The sequence below is a fragment of the Apus apus genome, chromosome 4, assembly GCF_020740795.1.
Source record: "Apus apus isolate bApuApu2 chromosome 4, bApuApu2.pri.cur, whole genome shotgun sequence".
In the NCBI taxonomy this organism is placed as follows: domain Eukaryota; kingdom Metazoa; phylum Chordata; class Aves; order Apodiformes; family Apodidae; genus Apus; species Apus apus.
Genome location: NC_067285.1, coordinates 20,804,760 through 20,820,024, shown reverse-complemented (window position 1 = coordinate 20,820,024; position 15,265 = coordinate 20,804,760). Strand labels below are relative to the sequence as shown.

General features: G+C 43.0%; 1 protein-coding gene across 4 annotated transcripts in view; it reads right to left on the bottom strand.

The window, feature by feature from the left end:
* The window catches only part of TLL2 (tolloid like 2), a 94,624-nt gene that overhangs the window by 25,310 nt on the left and 54,049 nt on the right, over window positions 1-15,265 (bottom strand). For 2 of the 4 annotated variants that reach the window (XM_051619419.1, XM_051619421.1), the window contains exons 4-8: window positions 14,191-14,361; window positions 11,973-12,090; window positions 11,390-11,568; window positions 10,964-11,069; window positions 5,632-5,756 (exon numbers count right to left, since the gene is read on the bottom strand). In XM_051619419.1, the coding sequence (XP_051475379.1) occupies window positions 5,632-5,756; window positions 10,964-11,069; window positions 11,390-11,568; window positions 11,973-12,090; window positions 14,191-14,361 (699 nt within the window). Of the gene's footprint in view, window positions 1-5,631; window positions 5,757-10,950; window positions 11,070-11,389; window positions 11,569-11,972; window positions 12,091-14,190; window positions 14,362-15,265 lie in introns of those variants that run through there. The other 2 variants (XM_051619420.1, XM_051619422.1) reach the window with 2 other exon arrangements.

Genomic DNA, 15,265 nt, shown 5'->3' with positions numbered 1-15,265 from the left:
AAGGAGTGAGCCTCTGAAAGATACCAAGGTCTATCAAAACTTTTGCATGTGGCTTCTGTGTGCAGTTTGGCTGCACTCTAAGGATGGTCAGTCAGTGTAACGGCCAAAGGTCACTGACCACCTGAGACCTCAAAGGGGTGATATGAATTCTGTCAGGATTCCCATGACAGAAGATTATCAATGCAAGGACACAAGGGAAAGAGTTTTTAAAGGACATCCTTCTTCCTTCCTCTTCCTTCCACACACCTGCACTTTTAGGTTTCAGCCCTACTGAGGAATATCTCATCCACTAATCAAACACAAAAAATTAACCCCATCCTACCACACAACCTCAAGACTGTAATGAAAACAGATTTGCTGACAAGGTGCTCAGTGAAGTTCTCCTTAGTTACCATTGTTAATTGACTTTTTTTGAGTTGAAACATCCTAACAAAAGAAGGGCAAGCTCCACTGCCCCCACCCTTCAGCTGCCCCACATCTATCCTGCTGTCACACCATGCAGGATAAAACATGAGCATGGCAGCTCGCTCTGCTCCTCGCTTTCCTGGTTTTGTGGTCAGCTGCAGCTGATGAAATGTAGATTCCAGAGACACTTGAGGCTCTTTTTCCAGGAAGCTGGCAACAAGACAAGAGGGCATGTCCTCAAGCTGCTCCAGGAGAGGTTTAGGCTGGATATTAGGAAGTAGTTCCTCACAGAGAGGGTGATTAGACATTAGAACGGACTTCCTAGGGAAGTGGTGGAGGCACCATCCCTGGATGTGTTCAGGGAAAGGCTGGACGTGGCACTTAGTGCCATGGTCTAGCCAATGTGGTGGTATTAGGTTATAGGCTGGACTTCATGATCTTAAAGGTTTTTTCCAGCCTTGGTAATTCTGTGATTCTGTAACTTTTGGGAAGCAAGTAATAGGCTCAAGCATATGTTCCTTTAGGGAACCAGAGCTTCCAACATCTGGGAAAGCCCTGACTACTGTAGTTCCTGCTCTTTGATGTGGAACAAGAAGTGACCAGCTGCATCTGCAGAGCAGCTAACTAGCTAGGTAGAAAGATCACAAATATCAAAGCTCCTATTTCCTTGAGAGTGCTTACTAGACACATTCAAATACCCATCCCAAGGAGCAGAGACCTTGGCTTGTCTGCTTTCCAGTTGTTTTTTCTAATTTCATAACCTGCTGATGTTACAATGCAGCCCTTGACCTGCAACTTGGTTTCCTCAGTGACTGTAAGGCAGCTCCCAAAAATCCCTAGTTAAGCAGCAGTGATTTGAAAGATCTGACAAGGCTGAACAACTGGCTCCCTTTCTCATGGAAATGCCACGGGATGTTCCCTTCTTCCTGATGCTATCCACACTCACTAATGTTTCAGCCATGATCACATTTAGATAGGCAGTTTGGAAGTCTAATGTGAAAAGAGACTGGTCCCATTCAAAAGTTTAGTATCCTCAAAAAGAGGAGAGAGAGACACCTAGGACAAGAAATTCTTAATTTCCCTGAAGTGGTTTGACCCACAGCTTGACAAGTCAGACTAGATGAACAATAGGCAGGGAGACAGTAAGGGTTTTGCTCAAACAGCTTATAGGGATGCTCTGGAAGGTGGAGTCACTACTAGGAATGAGTAGCATATATTTTAAGGCACAGATCAGCACAGGTACTGGCAAAGTGATTCCTGTCAAGAAAGACAAAGGTATCTTAAGCTATGCCAAAAAAAGCACCACTGAGCAAAACAGGCAGGAAAACATACACATCTGCCCCAGAGGAATGAAAAAAATAAATTAGTTTGAAAACTCAATACTGCTCCCTCCTTCTCAAGCAGTTTTGAACCCCAAGAACTCCCTCAAACATTATGCAGCTACAAAGGAGCATTGCACAGCAAATTTCATTTCAAAGTATTCTGTGGCAATACATATTCTCAGGACAGCAAGTCATTCTTCAGCTGATCCTCTCACATCACTACTGGGCAATGCATGGTCTGGAGTTGCCACCACCCACAATTGCTCCAGAAATGCCATTATCTGACAAGGTGCCCTGGAAAAGAGGGGATTCCAACTCATAACTCACCAAGATACAGAAAGATTCTTTTTCTCTGGTCCAAAATCTATTCAAACAGATATGGAATGGTATAAAGAGGGCTCTGAATCACTAGGAACACATGCTACATTATCATATTGACACAAGACAAAGAGGATTAGCGCCTTCAATTGAACTACAGTGAAGGCTGCCAGCAGCTCAGACTTGGTTCTCCAAAGTCTAATTACACAGTACCTGACAAGACTGTGTAATTATGGAATAGGTAAAAACATATCTACCAAACACTACTATTTGGGAGAGGAGAGGGAGACCTAGCTAGCTATCCGAACCTTGTAGATGAAACTCTCCAGACACGCTGGGAGAGGCTGTCCTTTCAGCACAAAGGAGAATGGTTGTCTGCATGTGTAGGGAGAAGCAGGATAATTACAAGCAATGTATGTTTGTGTGGAAAGCACAAGCTCCTGCAGAGCACACCAATAAGCAACAGCAATGTACTCCATTTAGAAGCAAAGAAGACAACAGATCCAAAAAGACTAGTGTTTCATACTTCTGGGATCCAAGAAACTGAGCTGAGGTGGTTTTCATGCATGGCAAAGAGACTGTTGCACATGTAAGCTGCTAGAAACAGAGACGAAAAGCAAAGTAGGAAAGGTGAATGCTACAGAAGTCAATTAGAGACTAAACAGTTGCATAAAATGCACTTACTACTCACCAACTGATTACAGTTACTCTACATCTTTTTGAGGCTGAACAAAGAATTGGATGGGATGACATCATGCAGGACCACTCTCAATGTACAGTTTAACCATTTCTGCACAGTTAGCACAGCCACATAGGCCTGTTCCCTTTAGAACATCCAAAGACTGCAGGACATGCTGTTTTGAAGTCTTTTGTAGTTACTATACTCATCAAATCCTCAGTCATGCAGCCATATCTAATCTAGTATTTACTGCTATGTAGCAGAATCCATCCTGCCTTCCAGAAATTCCTTCAGCAGATTTCATCTTGTTTGACCTGGCTTGGCACTAACTTTAACTCAGCAGGTATAAGCTTTGGGGAATTAAGAGCAATTTAAAACAGCAGGGCTTTAGAATAGAAAAGCTAAGACAGCCCTAACTGTAGCAGCCACAAGAGCTCCAGTCTAATGAGTTGGAGAGCCCTGTTCCTTACAGTAGACTCAGCAGTTGTTCTGGCTTGTAGCAGTACATGCTTGTAACTCATCCTCCACTGTGTTAGCTCTTTTATTGGGAGTTTGTCTCAGGCTTTCTCAGAGTGAGACTCTCTTTCTGAAAAGGGAAACAATCTGCATTCAACTTCTGGACCATGTTGTTGCATTTTACATCAAAACCCTCAGCTTGACTCCTGAACAAAGCTGTCCTCAACCTGAAATCTCATTCAGACCCTGCTTGAACATACAACTGAAGTCCTTTGGTGTCATACCCCTATGCTTTGCATTTTGCAGAGGAAGAGAACTTTTCAAGTTACAGCTTCAAATGGCAGCTGAAGATGTTTGTCATTAAATAAATACACTGCACCCCTTCTCTTCTAGCAAGACCTGTGTATAAATTCTAAGAAAAAAAGAAAACCATATCAAAACAATAGATATGTGAAGTAAAACTGCTTAGTAGGCTTAAAGCTCTAATTATTCTGCTGCCAAATATTTTCTGAACTGCAATAACCTCTGCTAAAGCTTTGTGCAAAAAGCCTAAAAAGTAGAGAAGTTCTAGTTTGCAAGTGGAAAACTTGAGACTCAGAAGGGTCCTCATTTTAAGAAAGCTGCTTTGTAGCTTTTAGTTTGACTTTAACCTCAGGCCAAAGTGGCTTTTCAGCTTGCATCAAGAAGTCAGTAGTTGATGCTTCCAGCAACGGGAATGAAAAGCCTGCTTAGATTAAGCCTGACTCAATTAAAAAACATGGTGCAAGAAATCCTTAAATTTTTTTGAGTAATCAAACAAAAAAATCCCTAATCTAATCTGTGAGATAATTTTCTAAGAACTACATCTTGTACAGTCAAAAGGAAATTAGAAAAATTATGAGTGCTAAAAAGAAATTTAGAACTAGCACCCATAAGAAAATTACATCACTCATAATAAGCTAAGTAGTGACCCCCACACATCAGAAGGACTGTTGATCCTCAGAATTTATTCTGGACCCTTATGAATTCATACTCTCTGATCTTTAGCAGGATACAAAGAACAAACAGATTTGCACACCAGCTATGGACCATTTTTCATGGCGTCATGAATGGTTCACAAAGCAGTGCTAGCCAGCCACTTACTTAAGATGTGACTTTGTATACCAGTAAAACTTGTCTCTCTTCCTCATCTTTTCCCCTCTCTTTGTGATATGCTTATTCCAAGAATATTAGTAATTTACAATCATATTAGATCTAGGATCAGCCAAAGCTACTCTCAATGGGATCAATATGCTGGCCAGGCCAACCCCTTTAGATAAACTCCTGACCCATACTTGCAAAAGTCTGTTTCATTTTAGGAACATTACAGAGTCATTCTGAAGAATTAGGGTAATGTCTCATTCTCCAGTATCTTCTCATTAATGTTTCACCACCACCAGAAATTCAACAGAGCTTGCTCAATTTTCTCCTTCTGAGCATTACACCTTTTATGCTATTTCCCTTCTCAGCCACTGCAGTCCATGCCACAGGCACCAGACTGGGTGCCAAGCCTCTCTTTACATCCTCACATTCAAACTGTCTTTATGCCTGGCAGATTGTTCTCTCTAGAATCTCGTTCTCTCTATTAACCTATTCAGCTAGAACTGTTGCATAAATTTTCACTGTCTAGTGTATTAACTTTAAAAGGATCCAGATACTCTTCTTGTCAATATTTTCAGATTCCAGATAAATCAGGACTCAGAATATTGGTCTTTAGTGCATCACACACATGTACAGTTAGGTTGTCAATCAAAGCTTTTCCCCAGTCTATCAACCCTTTTTCTGAGAAAGAGGAGTACACCTGTCCCCCAAATAGCCCAAAGCACCAGCTTCCAGCACCTGGTTGTTTTACAAACTGGCACATCTGAGCTTTCTTCCATTTTATTTCCCAAGCCTCAGTGCAACACACCATAATCTCAGAGATGAACCTGTGGTTTCCTTAAAGCTCATTCTTGGGACAACACTTAAACAAGTAACTTGAATGAAGCTTGATGGTTGGTGTGCAGAGACCCTGGTCTACCAGTTCCCCTCTGCCACTTTGCTAAGTGCTAGTCCCCACTCTGTCCATGGTCTTGCACATCAATTTCATTTTCTATGAACAGTATAGTTCTCTGAAAACAATAGCATAAGACAAGCCTTTTCCTAGCCCCTCTTCCCAGCCTGCTCTGCTGCTCCTCTTACAAAGTTTCAGTACAGAACACTGGATAAAACCAAAGCCCTAAACCAAACAGGAATGCTGGCAAAGTACTGACAGGAGACAGACATTAGGCAAATTAAGCTCTCCCACAGCTTCAGCTTGAAGCATTTGATGGTCTACATTTCCTGAATCTCTTCCATCAAAGGGACCGTTATAGTGCTCTTGAACTCCAATGCTTTCCAGATAAACCATGTGTCTACAGTGAAGGCAGAGCCATCTCCACAAGCCATATTTACCTGGGCATTTGTACAACTTCCTTGCCTGTGCAATGTCTCCCTGACTCAGGCGAATGCGCTGACCAATAGTCGGCCGGACCCCGTTATCGTCACGACGCGGAAGGATGGTGTCGAGGAAAACCCCTCTAAAAGGGAAGAGAGAGACAAAGAGCAGTGAAGCAGGAAAAGCTACATGATGCACAGAAAGTCATCCTGGCAGGCCTCCCACTGTCCTCTTGACCATATATCCCATGCTAACAAGCAAGAGTAATGAAGACTGTGATACCAGCATGCCTTAAGGTGGCCTTCTGACCATAGCAAACAGCTTCCAAACGTACAGACAAGTCTGCCAAGACAATACATTCCTCATTTGACATATAAAGATTGCCGCTGCCTCTGTTTGACTATAGACACATTCCTTGCCATAAATCAGAAAAGGCAACAAAATATTTTTCCAGAAGGCTCATGACACATCTGGCTCATCAGAAGCACAGGTTGCATGCTTGAGCCAATGGAGCAAAGGGTTTGTTTGGTAGCAGATGAGGTTGGGCTGGCAGTGACTGTGGTTGCCACAGAGAAGAGAAAAAGACCAAGTGCTCTACATTTGTTCTGCATGAATTTCCAAGCTAAAAAACTCAATTTCAACCTGTCTCTTTTCCTTGCTACTATTTCTTTCATGTGGTACCTTCACACTCAGGAGCTCTCTATTGCACTTATGATCTCAGTCCAGAACAGGATTTAAGCTCACTTCTATCAAAATGCAAAGTCTGTGCATTCAAGCAAGAGCTCACAAATAAGGGGGACTCAAGGCAGCATTAGGACTGCAGGGATAAAGTGGGAGGGAGGAATCAGAAACCTGAACTCCAGATAGGCAAGCCCAAGCTCTCGTGGCCAGGCTATCCAGTCCACAGAAACCATTTAACTGCACCCCTGAGTGTCTGGCTTGGACACTCCAAGACTAACAGGCAGCTTGAAACTTCAGCATCAGCTCTGGAAGGCAGACTTCTCTTTCTAAAGGACAGGATACAACTGTCTGTAGAATCCAATGGGAAATCAGGGCAGATGCAATAATTTTAGTGCTGCCTAGCCGTGACACAAGAGTCTTCAAGTATGGGTTAAGCTCTAAGTACACAAGTTATTCTGTTCATCAGGCTGTTCAGCTGCATAAGGAAAGGAGTTTGAAAGGGTTTTTTTTTTTTGTATTGGTTTCATTTTAAACAAATACTGCAAGCAGAGTATTTGGATGACAGCTGTCAAAGAGCAGCCAGTATTCTTGAACAGAAAATCTTATTCTATTAAATATATTTTGTGGTGGAAAATAATTTTGTAAATACTCAAACTGAAGAAGAAATACAGGGAAGTAATCTGTTCTAAAAAGTAGAATCATTTCTTTCTTGGCAGATGCTGGTTTTTTTCCCAGTGGTAGGAAAATTCCTGATCAGCACTAAAATCAGTGCTGACAAGCTCTGAGGTGAGTTAATAAAATTTTGATTGACAAATTCAGGCTAGCAATCTACATGCCAGCTGTGTGCCTTAGGCTGGGTTTATTTAAGTTTATGTATCAAAAATAAATCCTCCAATTCCAAAACCACCAAAGAAAAACAGGTTTGATTTGCTTACAGTAAGTTTTCAAGCCCCCTCGTGATTTCACACAACATGGCATTTGGCAGGGACATACTTCTGTGGCCAGCGAAATGCTTTCTGCAGATCTCCAGGCTCAACAAGGGAATAATTACAAAGTTTAAAAGAGAAACCACCACTTGCACATTCACTTTTGATTCTTTTTCCCATTCCAGCCCTCATGACCGCGTACTCACTGCTCCCACCCTCCTGCACACACCTAAGCTATTGCTCACACAATGCAAACAACCCACAGCTTCAAATTACCTTCAAATTACCAAATTAATCCTTATTTTCTGCCAAACGCATTTCTTTCCAGAAGGCTGTACCCTAGGTTGGACCAGTAAGATTTCTGGATTTGGTTTTTCCACCAACTGAATTTTGGGCTTCCTTCACATGCATTGCTGAACATCACTCCAAATCAGGAGACAGTAAGTACAGTTCCTCTCATTTTAAAATCAAAGGAACTGAGAACAGAGCAGAGTCTTTCTGGTCGAAACCACAGAGGTTCCAGCAGCCCCATGCTGCCCACCCAAATCTCATCTGCTGAACACTTTATGTTGTTAAGTTGCATGTCTTGGGGGTGACTCTAAGACCACCGATAGTTTGGCACACAAATTAGTAAACACCAAGCAGACATCATTAAACACAGAAGCTCATACACTCTAACACCAGAGCTGTTCTGCAATTAGACACCTAACTTCTCCTCCCAGAGGTAGGAAAAGAACCCAGGAATCCTGGATGTTCTATTCTCCCACTGTCCAGACATGGGCAGAGCATGCATTAGCCCAATGCAATGATAAGTCAAACTCAACAACCAACCATTGCTACTAGCTAAGAATGGCAGAGCTTAGACAGAGATGCTCTTAAGAGTCATTAGCACCTGCATAGTACCCTGAATGTATGAAGTGTTACGTAAACATTATGGAATTGTCAAATGATCTTGAGAAATGCTGATTATTCACTATCCTATCTGAGGAAATGGATACTGGTGGTGCTTTAAACACCACTCAAGTAAGCAGATGTTCAAGGTAGGTAAAGCACTCAGCTGCAGGCAGCTACGTTTTGTCCCAACTCTATTTATATCTCCATCCGCAGAAGAGAGACGACATAACCCTACTCACAGAGTAAAATCTGTACAGCATGTAAGTGCTATGTGTCTTGTGCAGGATTAGGAGGGTTTCTTGCCAATACATCAAGAAAATGCTCCTTGACAAGCAGATAGTGCTACCTGCATCCTGACTCAAACAGGAGTGTTGCAGAGCTTGTGTTATATAACTCAGACTGTGTTGCCATGTCTATTTGCAAGAGGCCCAGTGAATTAACATAACCTACTATTTGTCTAGGACTCTGGAGATTTAAACTTTCTTATTGCTAAGCTGCCATTTATGGATCTTGACAGTCATAAAATAAATTGTTTAATGAGACAGCAATATTCGTTTTAAGTTGCTGCCATGTCTGTAAGTAATGCAGCTGGAAAGAAAAGCCTGCAACTATACTCTGCAAAACAGGAAACTTTGACATAGACAAGAACAGAAGTTCCCGTGGTAAAAACTTGTTACAGCTGTCATTACGGTCTTTTGTGCCACCCTCCTATTTCTATTATCCACAGATGCAAATAAGAACTACATTTCACTGTGAACTGAAAACAAACAGCAACTCCTGCAGCAATTTTCAAAAACATCACTGGAAACAATTTCCAGTGCTAGGACTCGTGTCTCAGAAAAACTGTTTCTGTCCCTGGTACCAAGTTTAGAATAGAAAGGACCTGCGATCTGCAGCATCATTTGACCACGGCAAAACCCATTTGATTTGCTATGATCAATATTCACCAGTAGTCACAAAGTTGTGCTAAGTGCCATGTAAGAATTGCTTGAAGACAACAAGTCACAGACATGGCTCTATGTCCTTGACCTCCTCCTCATTCACACACCCCACCTCCGCTGATGGGATGCTCAGATCATCTTCTTCCTATGTGGACTTTCTGGTGTATGCTAATGTATTTACATGCCCACTACAGGTCTTCCCTTAGCAGTGTCCCACAGGGGCTGTCTCCCATTCCTAGCCACTGATGGTATAAAGAAACTTGCTGGAACTTAATATCTTCATGGCTCTATGTTTTTTATCAGTTTTGGTTGCAATTGGCCAGCACCCACAAAACTTAGTGTGGTGGAAAGAAGACATGCATACACTCACAAATCTCTAGTCATTGGTCAAAGTAACCACCATTCCCTTATGGGAGCAGATGTCAAGACAGGTCTTGGTAAAGTAAAAGCCTGTTCCCAGCACTGGCTATTTATGGTGACAGCACAATCAGCTCACAGAGGCACTTAGTACTCAGTTCAATTACTGCACAAAGACTGCTGCTGGGGTGAGGGTGGGTCACAGAGACAAAAGTCTTAAAGAAAACAGACTTTAAAATCCTGTTAAGCACCAATTTAAATTTAGAAGGACTCTTGCCATTTTTATCCTTTTTTGGTCCAGCAGTGTTCTAAAGGACCCAGGTTTTCAATCAAGACACACAGACTCAAAAGCATCCACAATATAAATGGCAGTAATAACTTAATCCTGTTTTTGTGCAAGACAATTCTAACCATTTAGAGTCTAGCAAATGCTGGAAAGATCCAGCAGAAGCCTCAAGGAAAGAAAAATTGTTTGCTTTGGGTATCTGATCCAAAGAAATATCTGAAAGCTGCAAAGCACTCTTGCCCTGCCACCATCTCCCCCTGCCAGAACAAGTAGCTTTTCAGCAAGTTTGACTATTTTCCCCTGGTTGACATGAAGTCTCAGAAACAAAAGCACAGAACAATAGGCTTGGCAATTCCATACAACTGGGCAGTAAGAAAACTGGAAAAGTCCCAAAGACATTTAATTTTTGCAAAAATAAGTTCTCAAGATCATAGGTATTTTTGCTCTGCTTCCCATCCCCTTTACTCATCATATGTAGTAAAGGAAATCTCTTCAGCTGGAGCAATAGTGGGGTTTATGAAAAAAGCTTCAAATAATCCAGCAAAACGGAGCTGGTAATCCAGTAGCTCTCATTCAAAATCCAGAATATAGATAACTATTATAATTTCACCTCTCCATCCAGTAGAGCTGCCTGATCACAAAACAGACTCCATTTGGAGGGATGAGATAGGATTCAAGGGCAAAGACCCTATGTAGAAATTGACCAGCTAGCTGGGACAAGAACAGAACTGAAAACTCCTCCATGAAGAACCCAGTCACAAAAAAAAAAAAATCACAGAGCTGCAGAGGCCACGATCTAACGCACATACATAAATGGTTAAAAAAATAGCCAAGCAATTTAAAATAATCATCTAGAGTTTAAATTGTCCTTTGTCAAAGTTGCTAGGGACTCTGGAGGCAATACTCCAAAGCTGGACAAACAGATTCAAAGGTGGTTTTAGCTTTACCTTTTTGCAGGTGGGCAGACACACACATGCTGTCTGGGAAGGTTGTAAAACATGCTAACATGGCTGTGGAAGGTCTCCAAAGATCATCAGCATTAGAAAATTATAATGGGGAGGAGAAAATAAGAATCAACCATACTTCTCTTCATTCACCTTACATTTCCAAATATTTTCCAAACTTTGCCATGCAGCAGAGCTCACTGCAATTATCATATGTCTCTGTGATAGATCACAGGTCTCCTTCTAGGCTCCATGTATCCCACAGAGCTAATAGCAACTACTGAAAACAGTCCTGAGGATACGTAACCTTAGATTATCACCTGGAAAACGTGTTCCTAGCATAGTGCATGATGCTGTCGAAGTCATAGGTCTCTCCCAGTGAGTTCACTTCCCCAGCTTCCATCTTTAAAAAGTTGTACTCCTGACCTATGACACCAAACACAAAGGGAAAGTAAGAAAATACATATATATACACACACACACATATATATATGTGTATATATATAAAGCTTTCCACCTCTGGGCACCTAGAATGAAAGGGATATACTCCTACATACCAACAGTTCCAGCAGGACATCCAAAATCTCTATTCACTCAACTACTTTCACCTTTATTCCAAGCAAGTACTAGCAATATTTCTTCTTCATGGTCCTAGCTCACAGGCCACTAGGGCTTTCTACAAGTTCAGCAAGAAAGATTTCCACCCACCCAAAAGCCAGGTGGAATAACCTGAAGCACTATTTTACCTTGCTGTATATTCTCCCTGATGATTGTGACATGCTGGTCCCTGTCAGGCCGTGTGTGCTCGTGCCAGAAACCCACCACATGGCCCAGCTCATGAGCCACAATACCAAATTTGTCACAGTTTTTCCCAATGGATATAGCCTGAGGACCTCCTCCTCGACGACCCACATATGAACAGCATCTGGAAAAGAAAACCCACAAACCATGCAGCACATCAATGAACTGTGGGAATCTGAGGCATACCGACAGGGTATGGCATCTGGCAGGGTCCAGGACAGACTAGAAGTTGCATACATTATATGAACTTATATGGATAAAGGAAACACATAAGTGCAGATCTACAAAAACGTACAGACTTAAGTGTTATCCCAGGAAAAAGCATCCAGAAAGGCTCAGCACCTTGTTCCCAGCAAATACTAAATTATCCTGGCAAACCTTCAAAAACCTAAAGATGGATCTCTGTGACAGACTCCCCAATGTAGACATTGGTTTATTCTGGCCAGAGTTAGACTTACAAAGCCACTTGTCAATGAAAGGGATGTTTGCAACACAGATATCTGCAGGGAATGTGCAGTTATCACTTACCCACATGTTCTGTATGTGAACACAATGAAACTCTCTTCATCAGTTCTCTCCACAAATGTCACACAAGTGTGCTTCTCCCAGTGCCTCATGGCTTGCTTAAAGATAGCTCTTTGGGTACCTGAAAAATAAGTCCAAGCAGAGATAACAGTGAAGGCCTGGCTTTCACAAAATCTCTAATGCACTTAGAGGATATCAGGATAAGGGAACAGTCAATCTTTCCAACAGTGAATCCTATACTTGTAGACACCTCTAGGAATCTGTGATCCACTTCACTTCCTACTGTAGCACTAACTTACTGTATCATACTTTTCTCTCATTTGGTTTGACGAACTAATTGCTCTTATTTAACAGGTAGCAAATTTGTTTAGGCACAAAGCTTCTACATATGAGAAATGTCACCTGACTAGGTAGAGGTCATTCTGCAGAACTGCTGGGTGTTCTCATCTGTGTACCAGGTACTTGGTGGCATGCCAGATTTGCTCTCATGCTGCAGCGTAACATGACCACACACAGCTTTCAAGACACAGGAATCTCTTGAGTGCTACATGTGGTTCTCAAAACTGAGGAAAACTGCCACCAGGTATTTAAAATGAGAAGGAAAAACTGTATAGGAGCTAGAGGCATTCTCGGGGCAGCACAAGAAGGTATAAGAGACACTGCTGCTCTGCACTTGAATTCAGGAACAGCTCAGGACTTGCATGGTGATACACCTGAGAAGTAGGGTCTTATGCCTGCTGTACACTAGCAAGAAAAAAGGCCACAGGACCTTCCCTCCCAAGGGAGCAGGATATCTCCAGTGCTCTCTTGGCACCATCCAGAACAGCTGGGAAGTGATGCCCCATAGCAGTACACGGCTAGAAGAACTCCCTACATTGTCTTTCCAGCACAGCCTCTGGAACACAGAGGGCCACAGAGCCAGCTGCCACTCTCACGAGTGACTAGAGGGGAGAAAAGCCAGAAGTATATCAGAAAACCAGAAGCTCCTAGGTGGGATTAAGCTGAGGCAAAACATCAAGCTGAATGCAAGAGAGAATTGTACCATGGTGAGACCCACTTCTTGTGTAGTCACTGAAACAGAAAGATGGTGTTACCTGCTCTGAACTGGTTAGAGTAGCGGGACACACATAACACAGAGAATATTTTCTCATCAGACCTTGAGGGATGGGGATGGCTGTTCTCTGACAAATGTAGGGGAACAGTTGTGGCTAGCAGGCTACTCAATATCCTGCCTCTCTTTTCGTAGAGGTGAAGAGACCCTTCCACTGGGGCTTCACAGACTCCTGGTGACAGTGCAGGTGCTAGAATGAGACAGGGTCTGGGTGAACAGGTTAAAGAGGTCTTGAGGATCACCCCAAACTGGCAGGAGGGGCCTGACTGGGGAGGCAAACCCACACTGCATAAGTGCAGTTCCTAAACTACTCTTTTCTGCTAGGACAAAGTACATAACAGCAGCTCAAGGGTATAAGTTCTGTTGGACCCAAGATGGTGGAGACAGGCTTAGGGAGACAGGAAGGAGCTGGCTCCAGTGACGCACAGAGCATTGTCATCCATGAGGCAAGGAAACCAATCCCACGGGGAACCACAGAGCTGTAGAGAGGTGGCACCACAGCAAGTTGCCTGTCTGCTTCACATGACAGACTTGCAAGAGATCTGCTACACTCCAAGAGACATCTTAGTTTGGACAGTGCCTCAGAGGTGCTATGAAAATCCTAAAATGGATACTTTGGAGAGCGCCTCATCCACTGTGGGACACATCTCATCATTCCTGTCCCTCACACAGCTCAAGGAGACCTTGAAGTCTCATGCCCGAAAAACAACAGGTCAGGAAGCAGAGTGCACAGGGAAAGTTCTCTGTGTGAGGATTCAAAGAACAACCCACTGTACTTCTGCTCTTACTCTTCCAACAGCACAGAGGATCCCTTTCTAGGAACACAAGGTATGAGTGCAGCTCACAAGTTCTGGCCCCTGAAGCAATCAAGAGAAGTGACCAAGTCACCCAATTATTTCTTGGGCTCCAAAAGAAGAACTATCTCACTGCACACTTCAGTCTCAGGCTTTCACAGTGTAGAATTCCTTGTGCAACCACGTGCCCACCTCATCTCAGGAGACAGGCTCCCAAAGACCTGAGTCACTTGTGGAAAAACTGTTCCCAAGATATCCCACACATTTTGAGACAGTCATCCCTGAGCAAACAGGCAGCAATGTCTTTACTACTGACCAGTGAAATTTCCTCCAATAACATAGGGAATGACCCCTCCTGGCCAGATCCTCTCAGCTCTGGATGTGGTTGCCCTGCGCACTCTGAGAGAGGAGTGTGTGTCCATCTCAGACTCATCTTTATAATCCTTCCTCTTCGGTCTCCTCACAAGCGTTGTGTTCTGCCTGCCGTCTGCAAGACAGAGTGGCAACACTGTTTAAATCCTCTTTAGCTCCATGTGCAGCCCCCAGGTAGTACCCTGGAGCTTCAGAAAAAAGAAAAACAGAAAAAGCAAGATGTTAATCCAAGCCAGAAGCCATAGCCAGATTTCCCAGTGATTCATTCAGGATTTACAGACAGTGAATCTATAGCACCCTGGCCCTTCTTAACTTGGAGCCTCCCTACATGCTATGCCAAACCTATTCAACTAGTACACTGGCTGTCACTAGTATAATGGGACAGCTCCACTCTCTCTAGCCACCCACTCTCTCCAACAGCAACTTCATAGATGGGGACAGTACTTAAATAAGGGGAATGGGAGGAGGGAGGTCAAACAAGCCCAGATGTCACTGTATATTCTCAGCCTGCCCTACTCATCCAGATCTGCAGGGAAAGGTTTATTCTGGCAGGCATAGCTTCACAACAGCAACTACTCATTCAAGTTGACTTTGGAAGAAGACAACAGGCCTCTTAGACTGAAACATATACTCAAGGCTGAAAAGCGTTACATAAAAGTGTTTATGTTCACATGCTAGCTCTCCAGTGGTTTGGAAACATACACAGATTGAAAAGCCTGTGCTGGAGGAGGATAGAAAAGCTGAGGCATTCAATACTTAGCACAAATATCCATCCATGTTAAATCTCTTAATTTTAATGAAGAAGATAAAAAATACAAAAGGGAAAACAGAACACGTCTCAATTCTTGCTAAAAAGACAGAGGAGCCCTGGCTGTGTGGTGCTCAGTACTGGCCATAAAACCTGCCTGAAGATTCAGGTAGGCTTCTATGCAGACTCTCTACCTTGCCCTGCATCTGTGCTGCTGCAGCTCTGCTTAGATGCTGGTTACACCAGCACAAGTTACACTTTTAATGTGGTG